Source organism: Helianthus annuus, chromosome 9 (assembly GCF_002127325.2).
Source record: "Helianthus annuus cultivar XRQ/B chromosome 9, HanXRQr2.0-SUNRISE, whole genome shotgun sequence".
Taxonomy (NCBI): Eukaryota; Viridiplantae; Streptophyta; class Magnoliopsida; order Asterales; family Asteraceae; genus Helianthus; species Helianthus annuus.
In genome coordinates this window covers 146,270,794-146,289,806 of record NC_035441.2, presented here as the reverse complement: position 1 = coordinate 146,289,806, position 19,013 = coordinate 146,270,794, and the positions used below count along the sequence as shown (strand labels likewise).

At 35.9% G+C, this 19,013-nt stretch overlaps 2 protein-coding genes across 2 annotated transcripts; one reads left to right on the top strand and one right to left on the bottom strand.

Moving 5' to 3' along the window:
• Positions 1-3,109: 3,109 nt before the first annotated feature.
• LOC110915226 (transmembrane emp24 domain-containing protein p24delta7) lies at positions 3,110-7,901 on the bottom strand. Its single transcript, XM_022159888.2, has 4 exons — positions 7,569-7,901; positions 5,153-5,692; positions 4,197-4,273; positions 3,110-3,377 (listed from the first exon to the last, which is right to left on the bottom strand). The coding sequence occupies exons 2-4, from the start codon at positions 5,270-5,272 to the stop codon at positions 3,233-3,235; spliced, it is 342 nt and encodes a 113-aa protein (XP_022015580.1). The 5' UTR covers positions 5,273-5,692; positions 7,569-7,901; the 3' UTR covers positions 3,110-3,232.
• Positions 7,902-9,676: 1,775 nt separating this feature from the next.
• On the top strand, positions 9,677-13,142 carry LOC118481797 (F-box/kelch-repeat protein At3g23880-like). The gene is made up of 2 exons (XM_035977070.1): positions 9,677-10,088; positions 12,958-13,142. The coding sequence occupies exons 1-2, from the start codon at positions 9,677-9,679 to the stop codon at positions 13,140-13,142; spliced, it is 597 nt and encodes a 198-aa protein (XP_035832963.1).
• The last annotated feature ends 5,871 nt before the right edge of the window (positions 13,143-19,013 follow it).

The window sequence follows — 19,013 nt, the reverse complement described above, 5'->3', positions numbered from 1 at the left end:
GACTTTTGTCTGCACAAACGTGACGGGTCGCACCCGTATCAACCCACCATCCTTTTGGAGTGTTGGTCACAGTATTGACCTCATCCATCATTGCGCTTTTGTCGGAAATCATTGCCACCAAAGGCATTCCGTCTTCATCCACCATGTGCGCACGCTCACGCTTTGGTTTCTTGCATTGGTTAGCCCGATGCCCCGGCTCGTCACAGTTGTAACAAGTCCCTTGGAACGTTTGAGGTTTCTTTTTCACAACCCCTTTCTTCGGTCCAAGGTTGCTAGCCTTTGCTTTCCCTTTCCCTTTGTCCTTTTTCCCCTTGCTCTTCGCGCCCTTAGAGGATTGCCCATGCTCAACCAGATTTGCGCTAGCACTAGGCTGCACAAGGCTGTTTTTTAGGGCGATCCTATTCTCCTCTTCTATACGAAGACGAAGAACAAGGTCCTCCACCGACATTTCCTTCCGCTTGTGTTTAAGATAATTCTTAAAATCCAACCAAGCAGGAGGTAATTTCTCAATCATGGCTGCCACTTGAAATGTCTCGCTAAGTATCATTCCCTCGGCATGGATGTCATTTAGTATAATTTGCAACTCCTGGACTTGATTCATAACCGGCTTGTTATCAACCATTTTGAAGTCCAAGAAACGGGCGACAACAAATTTCTTTGTTCCCGCATCCTCCGTTTTGTACTTTTTCTCCAAGGACTCCCATAATTCTTTGGAAGTCTTGATATTATAGTACACATTATACAAAGCATCCGAGAGACCGTTGAGTACATAGCCTCGACATATGAAATCCGAATGCTTCCACGCATCTACCGCGCTCAGAGCCTGAGCGTCGGTCTCCCCTTCCGCAGGTTGGGGAGCGGTTTCCGTCAAGAACCTCGCAAGGTTCATGGTGGTCAAGTAGAAGAACATCTTCTGTTGCCACCGCTTGAAGTGTAGACCCGAGAACTTCTCAGGTCTTTCAGCATGATTTGCCACTGTGGACGCTCCCACAGTGTTGGCAGGGGTTCCAACTACAACATTCGTATTGTTGTTGTTTGAGGTCGACATTCTGAAAAAATTAAAATTTTAAAAGTTTAGTCAAAAAATTTCTTGTAGGAACCGTTCGCGTAATTAAATAAAATAAAACAAATTTTATTAATATGATTACAATACAGAAATTAGAAAGCTAAAATACTAGTACGAATACAACTGAAATAAACCAAAATACAAGAAAGGAGTAGAAGCAGAGTGGCTGAGTCACGTGTTCAACACGCTTCCCTTAAAACAAATTCCGAGTCTCCCAAGAGTACTCGTTTTGTTTCCCAGGGTACAACAGCCGGAGCAGTAGTACTGCCGGAGTTCGCCTACAACCCGAAGGTTACCTTGAAAGCTGCAAGAAAATTCTGGAGAGAAAGTTTAGATTGCTGTTGTGTTGCTGATGTCCTTCTGAAGTGGGTATGGAGCTGTATTTATACAGCTCCTAGGTTGAAACAGTCAAAATGAATTAAATGAGAGGTTTAAATTGCATTAAACGTCTTCAATGCAATTTAATACGTCATTTAATTCTCAGTCAAAGCCTATTAACTCGTCAGTTACGAAGCTGGACTGAAACTGCCCTGTCATTCAATGCTGGAAGCTTCTGCGCGCGGCCTCTTGGCTCACTGCCATGCGGCGTTGCGGCGTGCGCCACGTCACCTGTGAGTCTATACGTGCGCGCCACACAGTCGCGCCGTATTGGCTCACTCTGGTGCGCCGCACACGGCACAGTAGGACCCATGCACCATGCTCCCAAACGCGCGCCTCGTGTACCCGCGCGCGCATGCGCATGACTGCCACGTCATGCGCCGCATCACCTACCACTTGGTCCTTGCAACCCTTGTGCTTCACCACGCGCGCGCGGTAAAAAATACAAAGGCGGCTCTCAAGCGGCTCGCGGCGATGCGAGCGTGCGAAGTGCGCCATCAAAGCGCCACATTGCGCCTCATCGCCCACGCCACGCGCGCGCGGCGTGTGCGAGTGCGAGTGCGAGTTAGGGTGCTCCGCACCCTTCGCGAGGACACTAGTGTGTGCTTCCATGAAACAATAATGATGGAGAGTTCCACCTTAAATACCCATTTAAGTTCCATCTCTCCTCCTATGTGGGACAAGGTGCTACTTTCCCTTTAGTTTCAACATTGAATGTTCCAAACACCCAACTTTGAGCATCGATATCTCATTCATCTTTGCTCGGTTTTGGACGTGGTTTAGTTCGTTGCGAAGCTCTTCCAACATAGAACACAAACCCACAAATAAATACATAAAACCCGCTCATTTTATTATATTTATTTCTAGTCCAAAATAGGAAAAAATCATTTTCCTATATTTGTGAAAAATGCTATTTTCACTTATTTTCCAACACGTAATGCTTCTATAGGTTACATTAAATAACTAGATGTGTCGAATAATGGCATATGATGACCAAGTCATCAACGTATGGTTACCACGACCCATAATGGCATATGATAAAGCAATGCCATTGATGGTTAATAATGTTAGATGCATGTGATTAAGCAAAGTCATTTATGGTCAGCTAGAGTTGTTGATTGTCGATTAGAGTCATTGATGCTCAGTTATGGTTAATGGTGATCATACACAGTCAATGATGATTAATAACACGAAATTAGTGGTCAATCAGGGTCAATAGCCAATTAAGGCCATTGATGATCAATTAAATTAAATAAAGGGTCAAATGAAAGTTGGTTAAGGTTAATGATGATCAATTAGAGTCACTGATGGTCAATCATGACCATTAAGGTCCAAAATACACATTAGGAGATGTATTGATCCTATAAAACATGTATGATCAATCAATTACTAGATATGAGTTATCACAGCCCAATCACTAATAAAGACACGTAAAATTGATTATAACATCTAATGTGACTCTTACGCATTTTGAATGGTGTGTGTGTGAGAGAGAGAAACCAAACACATCACCCCGCGTATACACATCATCCCATAGTAGATATGGCCCAAGATGGAGCCCCATAACGAGCGACTACACATGGCCTTACTAGGCCTACATATTCAACTTTGTTGACGAATATAAGAACAAAAACTCACATACAATGGAATAACAAGACTCGCAAATAATGATAATAGAAAAGATCAAATATAAAATATCATAGTTAGTTTATTCTCTCAGTCATTTAATTTGTTGATGCTACATGTATTTGAATTAAAATCCATCCTTATAACTAAAAAAGATCGGTATCAAATGAGCTTCTTCTTTTCAAAGAAAGATTTCAAGTGCCAAATTTGCATACCCGCGACTGATAAGCATATGAAAAGTGAGAGAAAACTCAACCATGCCATTCTTGAATTTGTGACTTTGTTAAGCTCTTGCATCTCTCGTTCCCTGTTATATAACATATGAAATGTGTGTTCAAAATAATACGGTCCATCACGAAAATCCCTAAAAAACAAACACGTATATACCCTTGATGATGTGCCGAAATGGTACAGGTCAAAATTATTGTTTGTTATCAACATGTAGAGGCATGCTTTTGAAAAAAAAAAAAAAAAAAAAAAAAGAGTAAAATGTCATTTTCGTCTCTGAGGTTTGCGACTTTCGTCAAAAGATTTGTTTTTTCGCATCTGAATCCAAAAGGTTTAAAAGCTTGCCATTTTCATCCGGCTAGTTAACTCCATCCATTTTTCTCCGTTAAGGTAGGAGTATTTTCGTCTTCTTTTTGTTAACTTAAAGGGCTATTCGTTCTTTTGAATACTTGTACATTATGCTAAATGCTTGTACCTAAAGTGAAAAAGACTAAATTGCCCTTTAAGCTAACAAAAAAGACGAAAAAACCACTGACTTAACAGAGAAAATGGATGGAGTTAACGAGCCGGATGAAAATAGCAAATATTTCAAACCTCTTGGATCCAGATGCGAAAAAACAAACCTTTGGACAAAAGTCACAAAACTGGTCAAACCTCAGGGACAAAAATGGCATTTTACTCAAAAGAAAAAGAAAAAGAAAAAGAAACTTCAATTCGAATAAAGTAGTATGTCAAGCATCATGTATTACTGCATATATTATTTCAAAGTGTTTAATTAGTTTTTGACGTTCTAAAAGGCTAAACTCCAGATTTGAACCAACATTATCGACTTCTGAAATACCAAATTTGCCCCTACAAGAGATAAAAGTATGAATATTTTGGTAGATTATTCACTAACCTATCTCTGAGATATATCATTTCGTCATGAATTGAAGTGATGGTATATGCAAGTTTCTTCAGCTCATATTCCATTGCCTGAAAATAAGCAAAAATGCCAAAAAGGAAATGGTAAAAAACAAAACTTCAATTTCATCCCATTTACTTATGAATGGGTCAACTCGGGTTCTAAGCAGTTAATGCAGCAAAAGATCGGATATCGGTCAAGGAACGATATTTGAGATATCCGTTATAGCGGTGGGATATCTGTAATTTTAATATCATGATGAATTTATATATATATAGCAATGTAACACTAACAATTCAACTTTCGCAACTTGCAAAACACTACAATTGTAGCAAGTAGGAATTGATTAAGACTTAAAACACTAACAAATTAACAATTAAGACTTAAAACACTAATAGCAGCAATAAGAAGAAAGATGAATGGTAGAACTAATAAGAAAGGTAATATCGGGAAAATCGGTCAATATCGCCGATAATATTGCTACCGATATTTGACACCAATATTTTACATGGGGACCGATAACCGATAACTGATATTAAGTGAGTCGAATCGACGCGGAAAAATAAGCCAATACTCGTGAGCCAGGACTCATGTAACCCTAGTCAATAACAATAATTCTTTCGATCTACCTTTTGAGCTTTATTAATGAAGTTATACGTGCATGCGTGTGTATATAATTAACTGGGAAACTCTGAAAAAAAATTCGTTATTTCACAGGACATTCTAAAAAAGGTACGGTGTGATATAAGGGAGTATCATCTATACTGTGACATCATACTTTGTTACTAATGCCTCACATAGGCACATTAAAGATATGTTATATCGCTTCAAGGCAAACAAATAAACGTTAAAATGTTAGCTAAGTTCAAACTAAAAAAGTAGAGAACTAAAAATATAAATATGCATGCATAGCGTCATATATGATAACAAAAACGGATTGATAATCTTACGTCGACTGAACCTTTCTTGGCAACATTTGACCAATCTTTAGCCGCTACACCAGACCTCCAATCGAACTCAACCGGAATTTTAAGCGGCGGTTGCTGATCAATGGCAAAAAAGCAGGCCATGTAAGACCATGGGGTATGGTGGGGCTTGGGTTGGGGAATTGGTTGACACCTGGAAATTCAAAACTCAAGTTTTGAACCCACTTTGAAGGGAGTATGGTGGGGCTTGGGTTGGGGCTTGGGTTCAGCTTTTTTTTTTTAATATATGTATATATATATATTTATAACCATTCACAGCCCGCCATATCAGCCATGTCAGCTTGCTCCCCCGCCCCACGCCCGGCTTGAAAGCCAAGCCCCAAGGGGCCACGCCCCAACCCAAGCCCACCCGGGGTGGTGCCTTGGGCGTTTTACCCCAACCCACGCCCCAACCCAAGCCCCATACCCCATGGCCTAATCTCCAGCCTCAACAGCCTGAAAAGCGAATTGACCCGATTGCACATTTTCAGACGAATGGTAGCTATTCCCGTAAGCCGATGTCACCTGCATTACATTAAAAAATAAACGAATGCAACAATTCAGTTCAACTAAATGCCGAGAGGCAAAAAAACAAAGAAATTATATATACGTACCAAAACCGAATAACAGACGGTTGACGGTTCCAACAAAAAAATACACATAAATCTAAAATTTCCAACAAAAACTGAAGCGAAAGCAATATCTAATATAAAAGCAACAAAAATAAACAAAGACCGTGATGTAAACCTGTAATTTAAACTGAAATACCTTATGAAGCGTTATATATATACACGCATAGCAACCAATTTAACAATTCAATTCAACTAAATGCCAAGCGGCAAAAAACAAAAGAATCATATATACGTACCAAAACCGAATACATAAAGATTCCAACCAAAAATACACACAAATCTAAAATTTTCAACAAAAATTCAAGCAATATCTATATAAAAACATAAAATTTAAACAAAGACCATGACGTAAACCTGTAATTCAAACTGAAATATCTAATGAAGCATCATATATACACACACACACATACATATATATATCACACAGGATTCATACAAGTAAACAGCAACCAATGCAACAATTCAATTCAACTAAATGCCATAAACAAAAAAAAAGAATTACATATAAGTAACAAAACAACAAACTTAAACAAAGACCATGACGTAAACCTGTAATTCAAAATGAAATATCTTATCGGGTATCATATATATAACACAGACATTCATACAAGAAACAGCAACCTACGCAAAAATTCAGTTCAACAAAATACCAGAAACATAAAACAAAAGAATCATATATACGTACCAAAACCGAAAAACATAAGATGCCAACAATAAAAAAACACACACAAATCCCCAATTTCCAATTATATAACAACCAATATATATATATATATATATATATAGGGAAAGGTTATCATACAAAAACCCTTATCGTACATCATGTACGCGAAGGGCGTAACCGTCCGATCAGGCACAAATCACGCATTGGACACAAAATAACGCACGGGATCCTTTTTTTGACCTAATCACGCATTGGAACATTATTACGCATGTTCATTTTGTCAAACCTTACTGATAATAACGCATGGAACATAATTACGCAAGTTCTATAGTTTGTCGCGTACGATAATGTAGGATAAGGCTTTTTGTACATTATACTTATTCTATATATATATATATATATATATAGGGTAAGGATAGTGTAAAAAGGGCCTAAAGTGTGAGAAGTGTAAGAAGTGTATTATAACACTATAGATAATACTATATAACACCATATAAACACCGTATAACAATATGTAACACCATATAATACCATATAACAGTATGCAACACTATATATCATTATATAACAAATATAACACTATAGGTTGTCTGATAGCATGTTTATGATATATGTATAGTGTTATATTTGTTATATAATGATATATAGTGTAACATAGTGTTATATGGTATTATATGTTGTTACATATTGTTATACGATGTGTATATGGTGTTATATAGTATTATATATAGTGTTATAATACACTTCTTACACTTCTTACACTTCTCACACTTTGAGCACTTTTTACAGGATCCTCTACCTATATATATATATATATATATATATATAATAACAAGTTTAAACAAAGACTAATTCAAACTGAAATATCTTATGCAGCATCGTATACTGAATACAAGATTCATACAAGACAAAGTAATCAGGCAAATTTAGAATCCCACAATTCAGTATATAATAACTCTGAATACAAATACTACAATCCAAAGCATACAAGCTGTAAAAATCAAAACTTTAAACAAATAATAACATAAACAAAGAAGCAATATCTATATTACAAGCTTCTAATAAAAAAGCAAAATTAGGTTAAAATATTGGTAATTGAACTGACTCTGAGAGTGATTCTGTGAGATTCAGGTAAAGGTTGTCCTTCATTAGGGTTAACAATTGAGTAATGACCAACAGTCATCGAATTGCTTTTGATATCTTCTGCTATACACCTTGTGTGACCCGATTCGATCTCGAAGCGAATTGAGTGAGCGATTGTGGATAGAAGCCCTATGATAGCAATGAAACAGTGAGCAGATCTTTGAAGCTTCATAGTTGACAGATGTATTGATCTGCAGAAGATGATTTTGAGTAGTGATTTGGGGATCTAGCAAAGGAAGGAGATGATTTCGTGATGACCAAGAGTCAATAAGGTTTCTATAGTCTTTCATATTTATGTTCTTTCGATATATATTCATGGGTTAACAAGAAGGTGGGCCGGGTTGAACCCGAGATCGATTTGGGTTGGAAATTAAGTCCGGATGTTGGGTCGAACCGCTAATTACAGTTTTCAAGAACAAGAAACAAAACGGGGTGGTTGAGACTTGAGAGGGTGGGCCTAACTGAAGACCGACCCGACCCGATCCGATCCGTTTTGTTTTTTTTTTTTTTTTTTGAGGATGAACGGTGTAAAAGCTTGAGGAGATTGAGAAGTTGATGGAATGGTTGTATCGAGTTGAGCGTTTTGCTAATAACATATATGCCTTGTCTTGACACATAGACGAGACGGCCAAGGAGGTTGCATTTGAAACTACTTTCGCAAAATTATATTTTATATCCAAGAAATGAAGCCCTTAGAAAGATTTTTTTTAAAGTTTACCAGATTTTTAATGGTTTTAAACTTCAGTTTGTAATAAAGTAATGATTTGAAGATATTATAATAAATAAAACAAAAGATGGAATGAAAATCATTGTATTTGCATCCACTTAATAGACTAATGATATAAATTGACAAATTCGCAAAGCTATGGCATCCACTTAATAGACTAGTGATATAAATTGACAAATTCACAAAGCTGTGGCATCTGGTGGTGCACACAATAACCGGCTTTTTAACCAACACTGGTTAATAACTGATACCATAACCAGTTTGTAACCGGTAGAGGATTAACCGATGATGAGTTTTTTTAACTATGGGTTAGTAACCAATTTGGGATTTTTCAGCAATAATAGGTTTTTTAACCCCCTTTAACTGGTTAACCAATTTATTTGTTTTTTTAGCCAAATTAGTTGTTATTTAACATTATAGAGCCGATGGAAAACGACATTATGGTCGTTATAGAATATAGATTGGTTTTTCTAACCATTTCACCCACATAACATGTGTATATATTTGTGTATTGGGTTAGTCACAAACTCTTCTAAACTAAAGAATAAACACTTAAGAAATCAAAAATAGCAAAAGAACGTTCAAACTTTTATACGTTGAGTAGCTAGCTCGAGTGGTCATGATTCGGTTGGTGTTGGTAGTTCCTCGAGTGATGTAAGCGTGAAGAATATCCAAAAGACGATGAGCGATCCAAAACTATTTCAACATTTCGACTTATGCGAAATAACGAATGGTAATCAAAAAGCTCGGTGGAAGAATTGTGGTACATTTCTTGCATCCACACCCAACTCTACATTAATGTCACATTTGTCAAAACATTTCCGGTTATATGTTTTGAGGTATGGACTCGCGGGCTTCACTTTAATAATTGGGCCTACCAACATCAGGTTCTAACGGCTTTAACCAGTACGGTGTCGTTTTGAACATTAGGTTCTAACGGCTTTAACCAGTATGGTGTCGTTTTGCTTCTGAAATAACAAAACGCATCTTCTATTTCATACACCTTAGAAAGAAAGGTCATTTCTCTGTAAACCCTAGATCAAAATCACAATGTCAGACAACATTCCCTTCGAACTCCAACTGCTAATCATCACAAGCTTCCGGTGGAACCCTTGATTTGATTTCGATCGGTCTGTAAAGCGTGGAAGTCACTGATCGACAATCCCGATTTCATTCTTAATCATATCAAGCAACAACAACAGCAACATCTGCTTGTAAGTTATCAAGACGTTCTTAATCTCGAGCTAAAATATGTTTCAATTGATGACAACGATGATGATACTGATACTGATACTTTCCCCAAACATAAGGTTTTTGTAACTGTTCCCCAATTAGTAGTTAATATGGGCAAACATTATACAACAATTGACAGCTCTCACGGATTATTCTGTTTGTTCGGTAAAACCGACAGAAAAGCGGTTATCTGGAATCCTTCTATTAGGAAAGCGGTTGATGTTCTTCTGCCTGATATGGCTGATGATGAGATTGAGAGGTATAGAACCGTTTTAGGGTCTGGGGTTTGTCGGGAGACTAAGGACCCAAAGATTGTTCAGATAAAGATAGATATAGATATGGGAGATGCGGTCCCGTGGCAAGTTGAGGTGTTTACGTTAAGCACGGGGGTTTGGAGAAGTGTGTATAGCGGCAATGTACCTAGTAAGTTTGTTAGATTTAGTACTGGGGAACAGGTGGTTGTAGGTGGAGTTATTTATTGGCTAGCTAGTGGGCTTGCTAGTGATAGGGTTGACGGTGGACATTGGTGTGATAACTTGATTGTTTCGTTTGATTTGACGAGTGAAGAAGTTGGAGAAGTGAAGCTTCCGGGTAGATTAGCCCATACTCATGTTACTTTGTCTCTGTTTAAGCTAAGGGAGTCCCTTGTTGTGATTGAAGGCGGTTTAGAGGACTATCAACTGGTATAGCACTTTTACTATTTTAGCCTAAAAAGAATTTTTAACATCTGAGCTCCGTCCCCTACCAGTGTCCGGGACCAAGTTCTGCCAGCCAAACATATCTTCGGTGGAACCAAAAGCAGCAGGAAACATGCGGCGCCATCTCCAAACCTTACTCCAGACCCGAAAAGCAAAACCACATGAGACAAAAACGTGAGAGACGGATTCCTCCTCAATACCACACATCGGACATATGGTACTCGACAGACCAATCCTTCTTTTAGCCAATTCAATGCGAATAGGAACTCTATTTTTTTCGATTCTCCATACTAGGATATTAACTTTAATTGGAACCCAATTAACCCATCGCATCCGAAAGGTTGTATGCCCGTTCTGATCCCCTCTCAAAGCTGTTTTTATAGCAGCAACAGAAAAACCGACGCCTGGCTTCTGATGCCAGACCCAAATATCACTGCTACCACTGATACGAACACACGACAACATATATTCCACGTCTTGAACCTCCGAAATACCTTCTACCGAAGTTACCCCTAAGTTCCAGTTGTCTTTAATAACTGTATTCATCCCAACTTGCTTTAACCGTGAATGTACCTAGTAAGTTTGTTAGATTTAGTACTGGGGAACAGGTGGTTGTAGGTGGAGTTGTTTATTGGCTAGCTAGTGGGCTTGCTAGTGATAGGGTTGACGGTGGACATGGGTGTGATAACTTGATTGTTTCGTTTGATTTGACGAGTGAAGAGGTTGGAGAAGTGAAGCTTCCGGGTAGATTAGCCCATACTCATGTTACTTTGTCTCTGTTTAAGCTAAGGGAGTCCCTTGTTGTGATTGAAGGCGGTTTAGAGGACTATCAACTGGTTATAGCACTATTACTATTTTAGCCCAAAAAGAATTTTTAACATCTGAGCTCCCAACGTCTTTTTTTCTAATCTTTTTGGCCCCTAACGTCTTGTTTCTAACCCTTCTAGCCCCTAACTTTTAATGGATGGGGTTAGTGTTAGGGGCTAAAAGGGTTAGGAAAAAAAAAAGACGTTAGGGGCTCAGATGTTAAGAAATTACAGATAAAGTTCCATAAATTATCTTATTATTTATTTATATTAATTACTAGGTTAGAAATTATATCTTAATAATTAAAACAAATATCGAGCATTTTCATAACGAGGGTGGAGGGAACAATTTTCTTCTTTATATTATTTACTAGATTAGAAATTATATCTTAATAATTGAAACAAATATCAAGCGTTTTCATAACGAGGGGGGAGGTAATGATTTTCTTGCTTAATAAATAATTTATTTATTTAATATATTTAAAATACAAGAAGAATAATAACTACATTTATCATACTAATAAATTTATCCAAAAACAACCATCTTTTTAAGATGCAACTCAGGTCTATATGATTAAATTTTAAAGTTATATAACTTAATATTACCGATAATTTATAGTTATATAATTAATTTAAATATTATTTTGTAGCTATAAGTTTATCTAATTGGCTAATTGCTATATGCCTAATCTAAACATTTCAACAATACTTTTAAAACTTATAAATTAATACCACTGTTATTTAAATAAAACTTGGGTTCACGTTGTGAGAAAGTCGATGATACAGTTTATTTTCTAATAGATGGTTCAGATGTTTTTATATTTATAAACTTGACAAACATCACAAGTTTTGATCATACATAAAACAAAATTTTGTTCGGATATCAGAAAAGTGTCTTAAAATATCGTTTTATAATTGTTAAATCTTCGTTATTAACTATTTGATATTTTATTTTCTCAATCCGTGTAATACACGGGGTTATAACCTTTTTTTTTTTAACGTTAGACTTCATTAAAACACCGAGCAAGGCCTCAAAACGAGGACCGCTCAACCAATTACATAATATACAACGGGTATTTTACCCAATCATTCCAATCAATCCTAACATTGTTCGACCTATACTTTATCCAAAGAAAAGACATGGATTTCACGAGCGCCACAACTCCAACCACCTTAGGATCCGAATTTTAAAACACCACCTTATTTCGTTCTTTTTAGATAGACCAGCACGTAACCATGATAATAGCTCGGACCAGCTTCCGTCCCCTACCAGTGTCCGGGACCAAGTTCTGCCAGCCAAACATATCTTCGGTGGAACCAAAAAGCAGCAGGAAACATGCGGCACTATCTCCAAACCTTACTCCAGACCCCAAAAGCAAAACCACAAGAGACAAAAACGTGAGAGACGGATTCCTCCTCAATCCCACACATCGGACATATGGTACTCGACAGACCAATCCTTCTTTTAGCCAATTCAATGCGAATAGGAACTCTATTTTTTTCGATTCTCCATACTAGGATATTAACTTTAATTGGAACCCAATTAACCCAGCGCATCCGAAAGGCTGTATGCCCGTTCTGATCCCCTCTCAAAGCTGTTTTTATAGCAGCAACAGAAAAACCGACGCCTGGCTTCTGATCCCAGACCCAAATATCACTGCTACCACTCATACGAACACACGACAACATATATTCCACGTCTTGAACCTCCGAAATACCTTCTACCAAAGTTACCCCTAAGTTCCAGTTGTCTTTAATAACTGTATTCATCCCAACTTGCTTTAACCGTAAATGTACCTAGTAAGTTTGTTAGATTTAGTACTGGGGAACAGGTGGTTGTAGGTGGAGTTGTTTATTGGCTAGCTAGTGATAGGGTTTACGGTGGACATGGGTGTGATAACTTGATTGTTTCGTTTGATTTGACGAGTGAAGAGGTTGGAGAAGTGAAGCTTCCGGGTAGATTAGCCCATACTCATGTTACTTTGTCTCTGTTTAAGCTAAGGGAGTCCCTTGTTGTGATTGAAGGCGGTTTAGAGGACTATCAACTGGTTATAGCACTTTTACTATTTTAACCCAAAAAGAATTTTTAACATCTGAGCTCCCAACGTCTTTTTTTCTAATCTTTTTTGGCCCCTAACGTCTTGTTTCTAACCCTTCTAGCCCCTAACATTTAATGGATGAGGTTAGTGTTAGGGCTAAAAGGGTTAGAAAAAAAAAAGACGTTGGGGGCTCAGATGTTAAGAAATTACGGATAAAGTTCCATAAATTATCTTATTATTTATATTAATTACTAGGTTAGAAATTATATCTTAATAATTAAAACAAATATCGAGCACTTTCATAACGAGGGTGGAGGGAACAATTTTCTTCTTTATATTAATTACTAGATTAGAAATTATATCTTAATAATTGAAACAAATATCGAGCGTTTTCATAACGAGGGGGGAGGGAACGATTTTCTTGCTTAATAAATAATTTATTTATTTAATATATTTCAAATACAAGAAGAATAATAACTACATTTATCATACTAATAAATTTATCCAAAAACAACCATCTTTTTAAGATGCAACTAAGGTCTATATGTTTAAATTTTAAAGTTATATAACTTACTAATTACCGATAATTTATAGTTATATAATTAATTTAAATATTATTTTGTAGCTATAAGTTTATCTAATTGGCTAATTGCTATATGCCTAATCTAAACATTTCAACAGTACTTTTAAAACTAATAAATTAATACCAGTGTTATTTAAATAAAACTTGGGTTCACGTCGTGAGAAAGTCGATGATACAGTTTATTTTCTAATAGATGGTTCAGATGTTTTTATATTTATAAACTTGACAAACATCACAAGTTTTGATCATACATAAAACAAAATTTAGTTCGGATATCAGAAAAGTGTTTTAAAATATCGTTTTATAATTGTTAAATCTTCGTTATTAACTATTTGATATTTTATTTTCTCAATCCGTGTAATACACGGGGTTATAACCTAGTTATTTCATATATCAAATTACATTTATTCAACCCGTGTAATACACGGGGTTATAACATTTTTTTTTAACGTTAGACTTTATTAAAACACCGAGCAAGGCCTCAAAAAACACGAGGGCCGCTCAACCAATTACATAATATACAACGGGTATTTTACCCAATCAATCCTAACATTGTTCCACCTATACTTTATCCAAAGAAAAGACATGGATTTCACAAGCGCCACAACTCCAACCACCTTAGGATCCGAATTTTGAAACACCACCTTATTTCGTCCTTTTTAGATAGACCAGCACGTTACCATGATAATAGCTTGGACCAGCTTCCGTCCCCTACCAGTGTCCGGGACCAAGTTCTGCCAGCCAAACATATCTTCGGTGGAACCAAAAGCAGCAGGAAACATGCGGCACCATCTCCAAACCTTACTCCAGACCCCAAAAGCAAAACCACAGGTGACAAAAACGTGAGAGACGGATTCCTCCTCAATACCACACATCGAACATATGGTACTCGACAGACCAATCATTCTTTTAGCCAATTCAATGCAAATAGGAACTCTAATTTTTTTTTCGATTCTCCATACTAGGATATTAACTTTAATTGGAACCCAATTAACCCAGCGCATCCGAAAGGCTGTATGGCCGTTCTGATCCCCTCTCAAAGCTGTTTTTACAGCAACAACAGAAAAACCGACGCCTGGCTTCTGATCCCAGACCCAAATATCACTGCTACCACTGATACGAACACACGACAACATATATTCCACGTCTTGAACCTCCGAAATACCTTCTACCGAAGTTACCCCTAAGTTCCAGTTGTCTTTAATAACTGTATTCATCCCATCTTGCTTTAACCGATTACTTACCGTGATGGTTTTCTCCCTGTCCAGCGAAAACAGCACTGGACAAGTCATTATATCATTACTTACGGGGTTATAACCTAGTACACATATATTAGTTAATGTTTACATAAAAGTTATTAAGAAAAAGAAAATTGCCAATTTGGTATTTTTCTTCAATATAAATATATTATATTATACATATGAATTTAAAATTGGGATGGATAGTAAACTTATGTTTTAATGATATTTGATTGTTTTAAATAATAATTTAGTTCTTTTTCTTCCTAAAAAAATTTGAATTTTTATAGCAATAGTGATATCATAGTTTTCTTTTTCATTGTTTTGTATCAATGTATTATGTATGATATATGTTTTCACCCCGTTTAGTTTTTTATTAATTTATTTTTTATTTGATGACTTGCCTTCATTAGGCTTAAAAAACTGAATACGTAGTTGTATTGATTATATAAATTTTATTGAAAACGAGTCGTGTTTGAAATAGAGTCTTTTTTATATCAAAGGGTTCATGAAGTCATTGTAGTACTGTGACGAACAAAACAAAGACCGACAACGTCCATACCGGTATCGATATATACTTTAAAATATATATACGCCTTTAACCCAATTAGTTTTGTTTAATTTGATTTTCCTTCAATAACTCGCGTTCATTATCTTCTTTATAAAGTTGAATACGTGACTATGTCCTAATATTGTTTTTCACTGATCCTGTATAAGAAAAAGAGTTTTATTCAAAATAGTACCATGATGAACCACCGATATTCGTTTTTAATATAAAAGGCGTAAGAACATATCATGACTTTAAACCGAGTGCAGGTCCTGTACTGATATCAAATCGTTACCGTTCCAAAAGCCCGTGTAATGAATCAAACCGATACGGACCACTTCCCGCCGCATCGTGCAGGCAAATCCCGCTAGTTATCAGTAATTACACCATAACGTACTTTTCATCAATTTTATTAGTCATTACATCATAAATTGGACAAAAGGGTAGCTTCTTGTCTGTTGACTTTTGAATTTAGTGAGTTGAACTCTCCTATTTTGTTATTAAGGAGCATCCTTTCAAGATTGTTAATATATATATATATATATATATATATATAGGACAAAGATCCGTTAGGAACCACCCTTTATTGCGAGAACCGCGAGAACCAGTGTGAACACAAACAGTAATAGCTAAAAAAATCTAAAAAACACCCAAAAAATTTTTTTTATTTTTTTACTATTTTTTATATAAAAATCGCTACTTTTAGTATCCAAAAAAAAAAATTTTAAATTTTTTTTAAAAAAAAAGAAAATTTTTTTTGGCTACTAAAAGTAGCGATTTGAACATAAAAAATAGTAAAAAAATAAAAAAAAAATTTAGATTTTTTTTTTATTTTTTTTTTATTTTTTTAGATTTTTTAGGTTTTTTGGGGTTTAGTTTTTAGCATTTTAGCTTGGGGGGTGGGGGTGGGGGGGGGGTTTAGGTTTTTGGGGGGTGGGGGAGGGGGGTTTAGGTTTTTTTTTGGGGGGGGGGGTGGGGTGGGGGGGGGTTAGGTTTTTTTTAGGTTTTTTGAGGGTTTTAGTTTTTAGCATTTAGCTTGGGGGGGGGTTAGGTTTTTTTTTTGGGGGGGGGGGGGTTTAGGTTTTTGGGGGGTGGGGGTTAGGTTTTTTGAGGGTTTTAGTTTTTAGCATTTAGCTTGGGGGGGGTTAGGTTTTTTGGGGGGGGTGGGGGGTTTAGGTTTTTGGGGGGTGGGGGTTAGGTTTTTTTAGGGTTTTTTAGCTATTTTAGCTTGTGTTCACATTGGTTCTCGCGGTTCTCGCAATAAAGGTGGTTCTCGCATGAACCTTACCCTATATATATATATATATATATATATATATATATATATATATATATATATATATATATATATATATATATAGGCTTTGCATCTGCTTAATAAAATATATCAAGAAAATGGAATATGTTTTTGGAGGTAGGACTTTGATTATGGTTTTCTTGACTTCTGAGTTTTGTAAGTGTGTTGAATTAGTTTATCACCCCTCTATATTTGCATGGAATGCATCAACAAATTAAAATTTTGTACTTGAATCTTATTAGTAGGCAAATTTGTTTTATTGATAAAATTAGAAACATGTGTCATTCAACTATCGAACAATCGGAAGAAGCATGCGCGTTGGTCTCGTTGTTAGTACTCAAATGCATAAACACAAAAGTATGAATTTGTGCATAATCCTCCCGAATGTACACTTTTATGACTTTAGATATTATCCTATTCTTAATGCTTAATGTTATGTTGAATGGAAAGTAACAACCAGTTTATTTATTTATTTATTTATTTTTAATGCTAACAACCAATTTGTTGACTTATTTTCAATGGTTATATATTTAGATAATAAATGGCCGTATACGTAGTGTGGTCCGAAAAATTGGACGAGGGCAAGCAAGGTGGACTGCTCTGCGATGTGGGTAATGTCAGACTTTGTCTGCTTGGGTAGGTCCCGTTGGACCGTTTGAAATTGAAAAAAAAAAAAAACAATCCGACGTCTATATGCCTAAAAAATATTACAGGTATGACTAGTCGGTTTAGCAAATCTGTGGTATTTGAAATTACCACAAATCAAAGTTCTCAATTGTAAAGTTTTATTTTTATTTTTTATTTAGTGCAGAAAATAGCCCCAGAAAATTCATTTAAACATGTATCGTTAGGGCTGCAAACGAATCGAACGAACACGAACAATTGTTCGTGTCCGTTTGTTAAGAAATATATGTGTTCATGAACCGTTCACAAACACTTAACGAACGAGATTTTATGTTCGGGTTCGTTTGTTAAGGAAATAAACTTGTTCGTGTTCGTTTGTTAATTTTAGGCAACAAAAAAAAACGAACGTTGACGAACACAAATGAGCACAAACTAATGTTTATGAACACAAATGGAAACAAATGAACGCAAACAATCGTTCATGAACAGAATATGTAATTTATTGACACTTATTAGATATTTAGTTTGTCGGAATTTTGAAGTATTTAAATAAATATAAAAACTAAAAACACTAATCAATTATCGAACATAAACGAACACGTTATCGAAGGTTCACGAACATAAACGAACGAACACGACCTCTGTTCATGTTTGTTCGTTTAACTAAACAAACGAAATTTCTTGTTCGTGTTTGTTTGTTTATTAAACGAACGAACACAAACGAACTTCCCGCCAAACGGTTCACAAACTGTTCGCCAAACGTCTGGTTCGTTTGCAGCCCTATGTATCGTCATACAGAAGGAAGGTTTTACCAACTTAAAAGATCATGATACCCTTGTAAAAAAAATCTATACTATATAATAAAATAAACCTGTTTTGGGACACTTGTCATTCTCTTATTTAATTGATTAAAATTATTAATAATACTAATAATACTAATATTTAATCTAATATAATACAAATAAAAATAATAATATTTAATCTAATCTAATACAAATTCTTATTATTAATTCAATAACCTATTGTTAAACTAAAACTTCAATAGAATCTTAAATCCTAGCTAAACAAGTTTCGAAATTCATAATAATATTAATATGTTAGACTAAATATATTATTGATATATATAACTAAAATTATTATCAATAATATTAATAATAGGTTTAGAATCAAATACAAAAATTCAAAAAATAAGAAGTCGTACAAAGGATATCAAATAGACTCTGACTGACCTCATTCAACCGACATTAGAGCCGTCTTATCGAACTCTACGACATTAATTAATATGTACGAGTGGATGGGTTACATTTATATTAGCTCATTTATGTCAATAAAGATTCAAAAAATAAGAAGTCGTACAAAGGGTATAAAATAGACTCTGATTGACCTTATTCAGCCGACATTAGGGTGTAAGGGGTGCTCACCTAAGAGGTGAGTCCCCTCTCTTACGCCCAACCAATCCTCGTGTGCCACGTCAACTACCCTCTTAAACTCCCCTAACACCCTAAATTGATGGCGGCACTCCCCTCTTAGGTGAATTGGTTTTTTGTTAAAAAAAAATCATTGATTGGACGCCGCCTCTCTCTCTCCTCCCTCTCTCTTCGGTGAGCCGCCACCG

Coding starts and splice junctions, on each gene's coding strand:
- LOC110915226 (XM_022159888.2), bottom strand. CDS start 5,272: ATGGCCTGCTTTTTTGCCATTGATCAGCAACCGCCGCTTAAAATTCCG. Junction 4,274..5,152: donor CCAAGAAAGGTTCAGTCGAC/GTAAGATTATCA, acceptor GCTTATTTTCAG/GCAATGGAATATGAGCTGAA. Junction 3,378..4,196: donor ATGATATATCTCAGAGATAG/GTTAGTGAATAA, acceptor GTTATATAACAG/GGAACGAGAGATGCAAGAGC.
- LOC118481797 (XM_035977070.1), top strand. CDS start 9,677: ATGGGCAAACATTATACAACAATTGACAGCTCTCACGGATTATTCTGT. Junction 10,089..12,957: donor TGATAGGGTTGACGGTGGAC/ATTGGTGTGATA, acceptor TTTACGGTGGAC/ATGGGTGTGATAACTTGATT.